Source organism: Gouania willdenowi, chromosome 10 (genome assembly GCF_900634775.1).
Source record: "Gouania willdenowi chromosome 10, fGouWil2.1, whole genome shotgun sequence".
NCBI classification, from domain to species: domain Eukaryota; kingdom Metazoa; phylum Chordata; class Actinopteri; order Blenniiformes; family Gobiesocidae; genus Gouania; species Gouania willdenowi.
This window is the reverse complement of record NC_041053.1, coordinates 10,214,309-10,227,482: the sequence shown is the minus strand read 5'-3', so window position 1 is coordinate 10,227,482 and position 13,174 is coordinate 10,214,309. Positions and strand designations below refer to the sequence as shown.

The 13,174-nt window shown below is 39.4% G+C and overlaps 1 protein-coding gene across 4 annotated transcripts in view; it reads left to right on the top strand.

Annotated features, from left to right (window-relative positions):
- The first annotated feature begins 2,565 nt into the window (after positions 1-2,565).
- Positions 2,566-13,174, top strand: part of LOC114470847 (MORC family CW-type zinc finger protein 4) — a 29,872-nt gene continuing 19,263 nt past the window's right edge. For 3 of the 4 annotated variants that reach the window (XR_003674915.1, XM_028459184.1, XM_028459183.1), the window contains exons 1-5: positions 2,566-2,673; positions 2,787-2,859; positions 3,926-4,058; positions 7,338-7,558; positions 7,654-7,801. Coding sequence is in view for 3 of the 4 variants with exons in the window: in XM_028459184.1 (XP_028314985.1) it covers positions 2,635-2,673; positions 2,787-2,859; positions 3,926-4,058; positions 7,338-7,558; positions 7,654-7,801 (614 nt within the window). In the remaining variant the exon portion in view is untranslated. The remainder of the gene's footprint in view (positions 2,674-2,786; positions 2,860-3,925; positions 4,059-7,337; positions 7,559-7,653; positions 7,802-13,174) is intronic. The other variant, XM_028459185.1, reaches the window with a different exon arrangement.

Below are 13,174 nucleotides of genomic sequence, written 5' to 3'. Positions count from 1 at the left end.
GAAACAAAGTAAGACAATTATACGTTTTACATTTAGTTTCACTCATACTTTACTCTCTGTTGCAGGTCCACAACCATGGGAAAAGACAATCAATAAACATCTCTTTTAAAAAGATAATATGCATGCGTCTTTTGTAAACAAGTAATGGACTTGCTTCATTACAGAACTGGATGATCTAATGTGGAGGGGAGTTGAGTTCTAGAGTTTAGGGGCATAAAAACAGGTAGAGTTTGTATCGTTCACACAACACAATGCTTTACATTGAAAGAAAGAGGACAAGAATAAAAAATCTAAAATAAGTCCCGTCATTTCCCGCCACCCTCGATCCCAAGTGTAAACACCGAAATGCAGCTGACTGACATCGTGAAGAGGAGAAAACTCAGATTTTTGGCCATATGATAAGACTGAATAACATCTACAGAGCATTGCGAGAAGATGTTTTTCCTACATCTAGTAATAGATTGTTTTACTGTAAAAACTTGTAATTCTATAATGTGTAGATGCTCTTTATTCTTATGTATAAAATGAGTTAATTTTGTTCCAATAATCATGTTTTCTGTTTTGTTGTGGCTTTGTCTTTAGTTTAGTCTTCATTGATGGGCAACTTTAATCATAGTGAGGGCCACAAAAATATGAATGTCTCGTCTAAGGGCCACATTATCAACATTCATGTAAGCATTTAGACTAATGTCCAATCTGCAATAACACAGTAAAGAACAAAGGGTTTGTGTGTTTTTATGACTTATTTTTGTTGTCTTCTCCTCATTTTTCAGTAATTTTTTGTGTTTTTGGGGTGTTTTTGTTGTCTTTTCTGGAGTTTTCAGTAATTTTTTCAGTTTTTTGGACTCATTTTGTGTATTTTTGTTGTCCTCTCTGTAGTTTTCAGTATTTATTTGTGTTTTTGGAGTCGTTTTGTGTATTTTTGCTGTCTTTTCTGTATTCTTGAGTACTTTTCCGGCATTTTGTGGGTATATGGAGTCTACTTTGAGTATTTACTTTGGGGGCCACACAAAGTTATACTGAGGGCCACCTGGGCCACCTGTCTGGTCTAGTTGATTCTGTCTTGTGGGTTGGAGCTATACTTTGCCACATTGCCATTATCTGTTCTGCACTTTTTAAGGAGAGGCTGTTCATCTTTCAATCTATTTTGCTATTTCCTTTGTTTTCCAGCCACTGTTTAAGCTTGTTATTGAACTTATTGATACAGTATATTAAATATTAAGCCATTCTACTTTACCTGTATGGCAACGCCTAAAATCTGCATTCAACTCCTCCAACACCACTCAACACAATTTGACACACATGAAGAAGGAAAGAGGCGGGGGCGGGTGGTGCAGGCCGCCCTAACATGCCTGCGGGTGCGGCGCCCTGTGAGCCGGGCTCTGCGGTGTGGCTGGACCCTTTGGTGGGGGATCGGTGGGGGCTGTCTAGGGCTCATCGCACGGGCGGCATCAAGGAAAGGAAATCTGGCGCGCTCTGGGGGTGCTCTGTCGGTGCGCCTAGGGGCCGGCGGGGCGACTTGCAGCATCCCCTTGGTGCCCTCGGCGACTATGGGTGTGGTCGTCGTCCCTGGGGGCGCTGCTCTCGGTGCTGCTTTCGTTCCGGGTGCTTCAGACCTGGGGTCCGGTCCCTGCTGGCTCTGGGCCCACCGGCGCGGCTCTGGCCGTCTGCTGGGCATGGGCCTTAACTCCTCTGCTGGGGTCTCGGGCGGGGGGCTCTCTGGGCCCTCTCCTCGGGGGGTTGGGTGCTTGGGTGTGGGCGGGATGCTGGCGGGGGGCCTGGGGGTTGGGGTCGGTGGCGGGATGCGCTGGGTGCTCGGCTGCTTGGGGCTTAATCAGATGTGTGTGTGGGGGGCAGTGGCTGCCTCTCGGCCTGGGATCTTGGGGGCTGCTCGGGCGTGGGGGAGTGGCCTAGGACTCCCTGGCCCCCATTCTTTCTGCTGGCCTGGCTGCATCTGCGGGCCTGGGGCAGTTCCTGGGTTTGCGGTAGCGGTTTTTGCACAAATACTGGTCTACGATGCACTGGCACCCCTTGGGATGTGGGATAAAACTCATACTGGGCGTAACTTTAGACATGTTAATCCCAAATACCTGCTTTAGGTACTACCACTCACTCATTCCCCCTGTCCACAGCCACCACCATTATAGCTAAGCTTCACACTTGTCACTATACTGGCTTGATTACACAACATAATAAGCACAATATATTCTACAACTTCACATTTCACCCTCACTGTAAAACAATCTATTCTCCCCACCCTTTCTATTTCCTACCTTGAGTCTCTCCTCCCTGCTCCCTTTCCCCTCCCCCTCCACCTAGGTGTAACACTGCTCTCCCTTTTTATATCCTCCCTGTAATAAAAGGGAGGATATAAATCAATTTATTTTATTGCAAAACATGCATTGCTGTCTCATAATGATTGCACTTCTTGTAGTGTTGACCTTTGACAGCATGTGAAGACAAGTAGGAAAAAAAAAAAAAAAAAGGAGGAAAGAGACTGTGCTGCAGTGAAGTTGCTCCACCAATGAGTGCGCTCAGCGTCAGCTTAGCCCTGCTGTAGGCGGGTCACACCAAAAGGTGCTGTTTCTCCACCTGAGCCTCCAGCAGAGTCTGACAAGCAGCCATAGGGACACCATGGCACGTTTGGATGAGCAGGGGATCCCTCTCAGTTCTGTATGTATCACCAAAACCTTCCAATGAGTTGATATTCTTTGACTCATGAGCTTTTTCAATAAACATATATATATATATATGTATATGTTTCATGCACTGATTTGTTTTTCCAGATGAGCCCGTCCTTCCTGCACAGTAACTCTACCAGTCACACCACTCCCTTCAGCGCTGTGGCAGAGTTGATAGGTAAGAGCTAATAAATAACAAGATAACAAGGAAACTGGTGTCATGTGCCCTTTAACAGCAGTTGGGAGTAGTTTCCTCAAGTTGGCACAAATGGTATATTTCTTCATTCAGCTGAAAAGCAGAACTGTCAAAAGTTGTCAGGCATATCGCTTGTTTTAATCAGAATCAGATGTACTTTATTTATCCTAGGGGGATAAGAATAAACACTAAACAAAGAAAGAAAAAGCAAAAATAAAATGTACATATTTAAGTAGAAGACTGTTAATTAAATAAGGATTGAATACAAGTGCACACATTACAGTAGAAAAATAGAAAGCACAAATATAATACAGATATATACAAGAGGTGCTAAAGTGAGGATTTATATAATGAACTTCTGTGAAGTTCCTACTCACTACTCAGTGTGTTTTACACAAAGAGTTAGAGACATTCAATAAACTTATCTTGTATCCTTTAACAGCAGTGCTTTTCAACCACCTCAACTTTAGTAACTTTTCTAATACAATGAAACCTCTCCATGTCAGTACCACCGCCTATTACAACAGTAGCTCTGGATAAACGTATTTCTGATGCTCATTCAGAGTTTTCCATTAAGCAGAAATGTGTCCTTTTTACTCGCCTCATGAAGAGACTTATAGCATGTAGATGGAAACCTTTTTTCTCTTCTTCCATGATGTATTTTTTTCCTTTTGAGTCCTTTACTGGGGTCCTCGAGGTGGGGTGGGTGTTTATGGGCTGGATGGGGTGTATTTTACTTTACATTTCTCCTATGCATACTTATGTTGTAATGACAGAGAACAGAGGGACAGTCTTATCTTAATCATGCATGTTTTATTTGGACCGGTCACCTATTTGTTAATTATTACTATGTATATGCAAGTAATCTTCCCTGTCTGTATACTACCTTCTAAAAACACACAACGCTATGTACTGTTCTGAAAATAATAAAAGATTGATTAAAAAAAGTATTTCTGATGCTTTAGCCATTTAAGTGTTTGGACTTTTCATGTCTTCAAAGAGATGTTGCAATTCATTATTTAAAAAAATGATTTTCTTCCCTGTGCAGACAATGCAGCAGACCCCGGTGTGTCTGCTCAGACAATCCGGATTGATGTGATAAACGAGGCTGGTAACCTGTGTCTTACTTTCACTGATGACGGACTGGGCATGACGCCCAGCAAGCTGCACAAGATGCTCAGGTGAGGAAATTCATGTTTGCTGCTGCATCACAAATACTGTAAATGTTGAAAAGGCATTTTTTCATCCAAAAAGTTTCACTTGTATATATAGTTGTCACAATACCAAAACGAGTAACCACGATACCATACCAGACAAAGTATCACGGTTCCAGGTAATATTGCGATACTGAAGCCTATTTATTTATTATTATTATTTTTATGAACTGCAATGTATTTGTACAAGTTAGAAATACTTATTAATTACTGATAGTGTTGTTGGGTACATGAAAAGAGTACATGAACAAAAGCATATAAGCAATAAAAACTAATTAATGAAGTGTCTTTTTTTTTTTTTTTTTTAATTAATTTTATTTGGTAAATCCCTTGGTAAAATAAGTGTTTGGTCACCTATAAAACGAGCAAGATTTCTGGCTCTCACAGACCTGTAACTTCTTTAAGAGGCTCCTCTGTCCTCCACTCGTTACCTGTATTAATGGCACTTGTTTGAACTCATTATCAGTATAAAAGACACCTGTCCACAACCTCAAACAGTCACACTCCAATCTCCACTATAGCCAAGACCAAAGAGCTGTCAAAGGACACCAGAAACAAAATTGTAGACCTGCACCAGGCTGGGAAGACTGCTATAGGTAAGCAGCTTGGTGTGAAGAAATCAACTGTGGGAGCAATTATTAAAAAATGAAAGACATACAAGACCACTGATAATCTCCCTCGATCAGGGGCTCCACGCAAGATCTCACCCCGTGGGGTCAAAACGATAACAAGAACGGTGAGTAAAAATCCCAGAACCACACAGGGGGACCTCGTGAATAACCTGCAGAGAGCTGGGACCAAAGTAACAAAAGGCTACCATCAGTAACACACTACACCACCAGGGACTCAAATCCTGCAGCGCTAAACGTGTCCCCCTGCTTAAGCCTGTACATGTTCGGGCCCGTCTGAAGTTTGCTAGAGAGCATTTGGATCCAGAAGGGGATTGGGCGAATGTCATGTGGGTTGATAAAACCAAAATAGAACTTTTTGGTAAAAACTCAACTCGTTGTGTTTGGAGGAGAAAGAACACCATACCTACTGTAAAGCATCGGGGTGGTTGTCCTGGTCCTTTTGCAGAGAAACAGCCACAAAGCATGACTGATCCGTGTTAAGGAAAGCATGAATGGGGCCATGTATCGTGAGATTTTGAGTGAACAAGGGCATTGAAGATGAATCATGGCTGGCTCTTTTAGCACCACAATGATCCCAAACACACCACCCGATCAACGAAGGAGTGGCTTCGTATGAAGCATTTCAAGGTCCTGGAGTGGCCAAGCCAGTCTCCAGATCTCAATCCCATTGAAAATCTTTGGGGGGAGTTGAAAGTCTGTGTTGCCCAGCGACAGCCCTAAAACATCACTGCTCTAGAGGAGATCTGCATGGAGGAATGGGCCAAAATACCAGCAACAATGTGTGAAGACTTACAGAAGACGTTTGACCTCTGTCATTGCCAACAAAGGGTACATTACAAAGTATTGAGATGAACTTTTGTTATTGACCAAATACTTATTTTCCACCATAATTTGCAAATAAATTCATTCAAAATCCTACAATGTCATTTTTCTGGATTTTTTTTTTCTCATTTTGTCTCTCATAGTTGAGGTATACCTATGATGAAAATACAGGCCTCTCTCATCTTTTTAAGTGGGAGAACTTGCACAATTAATGGATTTTTTGCCCCACTGTATATAATTTGTAAAGATTGTTTGTACATTGTAAATATCTCTGTAAATAAAAATAGTCTGTGTGGAAAAAAACAAAATAAAGTGTTCCCTTCTTTGGCCACTATAGCTTGGTGACAACGCCTGCACAGTGGATCTCCTATTGCTTTACCGTCTCTGCCTTGTTTAAAGCCAAAATAGTTCCAAATGGGACTTTTGGAGTTTAGTTTTTTTAGCAAAATTAGTGATGCCACTGACGACGACGCTGCGGCAGACACGCTGCCTGGGCCCGGTGCTTCTGCCATGTGTTGTCTCATGTTTGTAAACCGTGGCAAGACAGAACTTTAGCTTGTTTTTTTTGTTTTGAAGTGAGTTTCTGTCAAAGCAGAGCTGTCTTCTGGAGTTCGTTCTGCCAGCAGAAACACACGAACAGCCAATCGGCTACAGGCGGGCAGACCCAGCGTGCAGAAACAGCCTATCATATCTAGGGACGTCACCAGTAACAGGCAAACAGCCAATCATTCAGCAGCTGTGGAGTTCGGTTGCCATGTTGGTATGTTTTGAATGTAGTGGTACAGTATGTAGTGAATAGCGTGCAGTGAACTTAGACTGTGCAGTGAGAAGCCGGTAGGAGTAGTATCTTAGTCCACGGTAGTACCGTTGTGTAGAATTTCTAGTATAGTAGGAACAATGATGCAGAGTTCATTAAAATCAGAATTGTGTTGTTCAGACTGTCTCTAACAGATCAGATACAGGTCGGATATGGGCAAAAAGATCGGATTTGTGTGGAATTTACCTGCATTGTGAATGTAGCGTGTGTGCTCTCCACTTGTGGAACTATTTTTGTTGGTGGAGTCAAATGATTATATAAACAGATCAATTTTAATCTCTTGTCACTAATTACTGTTAACTAATAAAATGTGCATGTAGAACTGTTGTATAAGAGCAATATCATACGAGACGGAGTGCTTTGTGCTGAAATATCAGCACTGGTGTGAATATCTACTGCATTGTTTCTCAAATGGTACTACATGGGGTACTTGAGAGAGTGAGAGAGAGAGAGTTAAAAGTCAATGTAGAACTCTGCCATACAGTATATGCCACTGTTTCTCAAATGGGGGTTTCTGTACTTTGGGTACACGATGGCACTGCAGGTGGTAGTTTAGAGAAAGTGGAAAATTAACAATTAAAAAGCATTAAAAATGGAGTTTTTTGATAGTCATAATAATGATGATAGAATGAATAGAATATATATACAAATAGAATATATACAAATAAATCTATTCAGTTCAGTTGCCACTAAATACTGTTTCATTCCACTTGTTTACAAAATGAGAATCTTACAAATGTCTATAGTTGTTTTTTTATTTATAGAATTTTATGCAAAAAGTTGAAATTGGACAAACGGGGTACTTGGAGTCAGAAATAAGAGAAACAAATGTACTTGGGCCAAAAAGCTTTGAGAACCACTAATCTAAGACACTCGGCCAACGACCGAATCACACCAGTGCTGATATTTCAGCACAACAGCGCTGCCTCACGTGTGATATTGCTTAAATATCTTGTTCTTGACTTTTGTTTGCAGCTTTGGTTTCACAGACAAAGGCTCAGGTAAAGCAAGTCAACAGGCCATTGGCATCTACGGCAACGGCTTCAAGTCTGGCTCAATGCGCCTGGGCCGGGATGCACTCATCTTTACCAAGAACGGCGGTTGTCAGACGGTGGGATTACTGTCACAGACATACTTAGAGAACATCAAAGCCCAGGCTGTAATGGTTCCCATTGCGCCCTTCAGCCAGCACACAAATATCCTTCAGAAAGAATTATACACACATGGAGAGAAGATGGCGTGTGTGTGTATAATCTTAGTCTATGATCTTTTGACCTTAATTCATTTTCACAGTCTCTGATTGTGACAAAGGACTCCATAGCCAGCCTGGCAGCTATCCTTCAACACTCTATCGTCACCTCTGAAAAGCAGATTCACACACACTTCGACTCCATTGGCTCAAAAAAAGGAACCAAAATTCTAATCTGGAACATTCGAAGGTGAGAATTCTACTTAAAATCATTCATATTTACAAGGCACACAACAAAAGTAATCGAAAATTACTTACTCAGTATAAAAATTTAGCTTTTCTTTTCAAACTTTTCATTTTAACCCCATTTTTTGTGTCTGCGATAAACTCATGCACTGGCCAGGGTGTAGCCCCACATAGTGCTCACTGAGAACTGAAAATGGGCCCCTACAGCCCTGAATAGTGTGTCAAAAGATGATATATATACATAAATTATCAGTTTATTGTTGTTCGAAACAGTGGTTCTCAAACATTTTGGCTCAAGTAACCCTTTCTCTTATTTCTGAATCCAAGTACCCCCTTAGAAAACTATTTAAAAAGAAAGTGTCTATTTGAATGGTTGCCGTACGGACAACCCCCAGTGCTATTGGTACGTTTACCAAAGTACACATACGTAGCGTCTTAGGGTTTGGTTATCACCCTATATTGCAACAATTTTTAGGGTTAGGGTTAGGTTTACGGTCAGGTTTAGTCATAGTCACATGACCTAAACTGGCCAATGACTGACCTATCACGTGACCTAAACTGGCCAATGAGGGGCGCTGCGTACGGATAGAATGTTGGTATATTGATACGGCAACCACACGGATAGCCACTGCCTTTTAAAAACAACTCTAGAACATAATGATGGAATGAACCAGCGATAATAACACATTTGAAAGAATCTTAATTTGTAGAATAAGTGGAGAGAAACAGTATTTCAGAATCAGAGTCAGAATCAGAAAGGATTTCATTCGCCAAGCAAAGTTTAAATACGGCACAAGGAATTTAACTTGGCAGTTGAAGAACACATGCACCAATACACCAAGGCAGCCACCTGCGGTGCCATCATGAAACAGGAGGAAAGGTAAGGGGGAAAAGGTAGGCCCTAAACTATGTTCCCTATGGGGAGCACAGTGTGGAAATAAGAAAAACCTCCTCAGCGTACAGGCTTTTTTTGTTTTTTTTTTTTATTTAGTGCAGTGGTTACCAACCTTTTTTAGATTGTGACCCTATTTTGATATCAAGAATTCCTGGTGACCCCAAAGACATTTTTTTCCTAGAATTAGTTTTCGATCATGTTTGAGCTCAGATTTTTTATTAATTTTTTTTACTGCATTTTAGTTTAACTAGATTCATATTTGACATAGTGAAAGTATAGAAATACAGTTGTTTCAGATTGTGTTTTAATTTAAAAAAAAGAATGATAATTAAAAATATTTAAACACCAGGTGACCCCACATGGGGTCCTGACCCCAAGGTTGAAAATCACAGTTTTATTTCTGTAGTTTTAATCATTTCCGGTCATATCACGCCTGGGATGGGACCAAGACTGACCCTGTATTTGTTTATTTTCCACTCTCTCTCTCCCTCAAGTAGTAGTGGCATTGCTTACCCCCATTTGAGAAACAACAGTTTGAAAGAAGTAAAGTATGTCTTTTGTTCTAAATCTGCAAATGTCCAGCAGATGAAACGGTTTTAGATTGGGTGTGTTCTGTTCATCATGAGTAAACCTCAGTAAATAATGACAACGTAAGCTTGGACGCAAATGAGTTTGAGCACATGGATATTTGTTTAAGCGCATGCAAAGCATCCATCCATTTGACTTTTATATCAGGTTATCGTGACCAGGGTTGGGTGGGGATAAAAGAGCTTAACCTGGTTTACTGAGACACACTCAACAGAGAACACATACTTATTGAATGCAACACACAGTTTAGAGCAGCCCTTTTTCTTGGCATGACCCCATTTTTATTACAAATTTCTGTTTTTTCTCTAAAATTTGTTATCAATTATTGTACTGTGTTACAAATATTAGTCAGTATTAGTGCACAAAGTGACAATACGCGCCATGGCTCAGATATTTTCAAACTGCATTTTATTGTAGCTATACATTCATATTTGAGAAAGTGAAAGAATAGAGCTATGTTTGAGATTGGGTGTGGTGTTTTAATTTGAAAAAGAATAATATTTAAGCTCTTTGAGTTTTCTTCCTCTTCCTGCACTGTATATCCATCTCTGTGATATTATGTATTGTTGTTTTATTTGTGCAAAAAAGATCAATTAAATTGTAAAAATTAAAATTGAAAAAAATAAAACAATAAATAAATAGTAATTATTTTATTTCAATATTACTAGACATTTCAAGCAACCGCATTTTAATTTTATTTCTATCCGACACCAACTGGGGTACTGACCCCAAGGTGGAAAACTCTGCTCAAAGGACACTGCTGCAATTAAAAAAATGAAGAATTATTTTGTTAAAAAAATATGTATATTAATTTTTTTAATACTATTATTATTTCAAGACATTTCAGGCGACCCCACATTGGGTCATGACCTCAAGGTTGAAAAACCCTGCATGGTTTAGGGTCCCCTATATACCTGTTGGTGGAAATAAGATGCATTTGCTAAAACCAGATCCATCAAAACTAACTTACCAGTTTACAAACAATCGCCTCAAGGCGTAACCTTGTGTTTTATATAATGGGCCTGATTTACTAACATCCCATACACAGAGTGCTAAATTGTGTGTGCACACAAATGAACTGCACGCTGTGTGTTTGTTAACTAGTTTTAGTGACTAAGATTGCGTGCACAGACGTTAACAAGGACAGAAGTTTATGATTTTCAACATGGAGAATGTGGGAGAGAAGCATAGCTGCAAATTCAAAATAAATAACAAACAAATTGGTAAGCTAGTGTCACACTACCATTTACATATTATATTAAAAAAAGAAAACAGTATTTGTGCACCTATAGACATGCCCGGTTAAAAAACAGTGTCCAGTTTGGACACTTTTTTTATGCACATAAAACTGTAGAGCAGTTCAACCTTGGGACTGTGACCCCTTGTGGGGTCACCTGGAATTGAAATAGAGCACCTGAAGAGTCTAGTAACTAATAAAAGAAAAAAAAAAAAGCATAATTTTTAACTGCATTTTTAATTATTATTCTTTTTCAAAGTAAAACAACACACAATCTTAAACAACTGTATTCAATACATTAACTTTCTCAAATATAAATTCATATAAAATGCAGTATAAAAACATCTGAGTTGGCACAACTCATCACTAACCCTGGCTATCTGTATTTGTAACAGTATAACAAACAAAAACTCATTATAGGGGGAAAAAATTATTATTATTATTATGTGGGATCGCCAGAAATTTGTGATATCAAAATGCGGTCACGATCCAAAAAAAGGTTGGGAACCACTGCTATAGTATATCTGACCCCATTAGAACTGTGAGTGCGTTTTGAAACCAAATCTTTAGGGTATTAAGTACAACAGGGCTTTTAACGTACCTTGAGACCCTGACTGGGAGAGATGAATATACAAGAGCAGGCAGAGAAGATGCATTAGAACAAGATTGACTTTCTAATTTGCACCAAATTAACTGAGGAAATTCAATCCAAAAACGTATTTTATGAATATGTGTTGCCCAATAATAAAATTCAAAGTTTGGTAGGGCAAGTCCACCACCAAACTTGCACCTCTGCAATAACGATCTCCGGACCCTCGGGGACCCCGAGCCCCAAATAAAAGAACCAAACATTTTATTCAAAGTGTCAAAAAAATGTTTGGGTAAAAATAAAGGGATCGATTGGAATAGATAGAGAAATTTTGGTAGGATGTTCATTTTAATAACATTAATCCTTCCAATCAAGGAAAGGGGCAGACTATTCCATTTCTGAAAATCAGACTTTACTTGGGCTATAAGTGAAGTAAAATTAGCCGAAAAAAGATCAGAAAAAGTACGAGTCACATGGATCCCAAGGTACTTGAAACCAGAGAGAGTGATCTTAAAGGGCAAGTCAGCTTGTTGGAGTAGTGAACCAGCTGCATTAATGGGGAAACATTCACTTTTATTGAGATTTAGCTTATATCCTGAGAATGAGCTAAACTTATCCAAAACGGAAAGGACACCTGGAAGACAGGATACAGGATCCGTTACATACATCAACAAATCGTCAGCGTACAAAGATAAACGGTATTCAACACCATTGCGAATAACACCTCTTAGTGAAGTGAAGTGGAGGACCTTAATGAGATGGCCAATGGTTCGACCGCCAACGCAAAGAGCGATGGAGACAGAGGACAGCCCTGGCGTGTCCCGCGTTCCAGAGCAAAATAGTCAGAGCGGACATTGTTTGTATGAACACTGGCTTGTGGTGAAGTATATAATAGTCTAACCCAACTAATAAATTTAGTGCGTTGAGTGCGTTTTGATAAATGGTATTAGTTTTTTGTAGTCATTTTATAACGACATGCGATGAAACCAAAGCCGATTCTAAGTTGAAAGGAAAAGCAAAAGGGAAAAGTCATCATATGTGATGTACTCCATAATACAAACCCATATACCTGTCAAGTATCCTGTTTTGGCCGAGAAACTCCCGCATTTTACCCCTCTTTCCCGCCATCTTCCCGTATTAGTATTTTCCTGTAAATATCCCATATTTTAATGTAATAATAATGAAAAGATGCCTTACTAAACTGAACGCCGTCACTAGCCTCGTGAGAACTTCCACCTGAAATGACCTGAGTGGCAGTTCTCACGAGATTAGTGCTGACAGCGGCAACAAACTCAGAAACAACTCAGAACAGAGATGATGAATAAATAAATATATCTAATGAAAATAAAATGTTAATGTCTAACTTAAAGACAAACAACGGGAAATTAACAGTAAATATACAACGTGCTGACTTGTATATAAACTGTAAGTATATTAAATAAACACATGTCCTTCATATACACATTTATGTTTTTATTTAGGCTGTTTTATAATTTAGGAATTAGGGCTGGGCGATATATCGAGATTCAAGATGTATCAAGTTTAATATTTTTGCGATATAGAAAACTATAATATTTATATTATGTATCAAAATACTAGTTTTAGGAGTCGCTGCTTTTACTTCTCAGAACAACATGTAAAGCTCAGTTAGATGATTAATGAATGCACATAATGATCAGCTGTTTGTTAATAAATGTCCCTGTGTGGCATTTCGTATCAGCAAATTTAACCCAGAATTGTCTTTCTGGTCAGACTTTATTTGATAAAACGATCTAGATTTATATCATATATCACCATTTTGAGAAAATATATTGAGATATGAGTTTTGGTCCATATCACCAGCCCTAGTAGGAATGTTCACATCATTCCAATGTTAATAAAGGTCGACCTACCATATTATAATCACATAATTGTATTTAGTAAGTGGTTGATAAGTGGCTATTTTAGATTTATTGTACACTTGTCTTCAAATATAAAGGATACTGGAGCTTGGTTGGGTGGTGGGATGGCTCATAGTGAGCGCCAGAAAATTTCCCTTATTTTCAAATTCAAAACTTGACAGGTATGA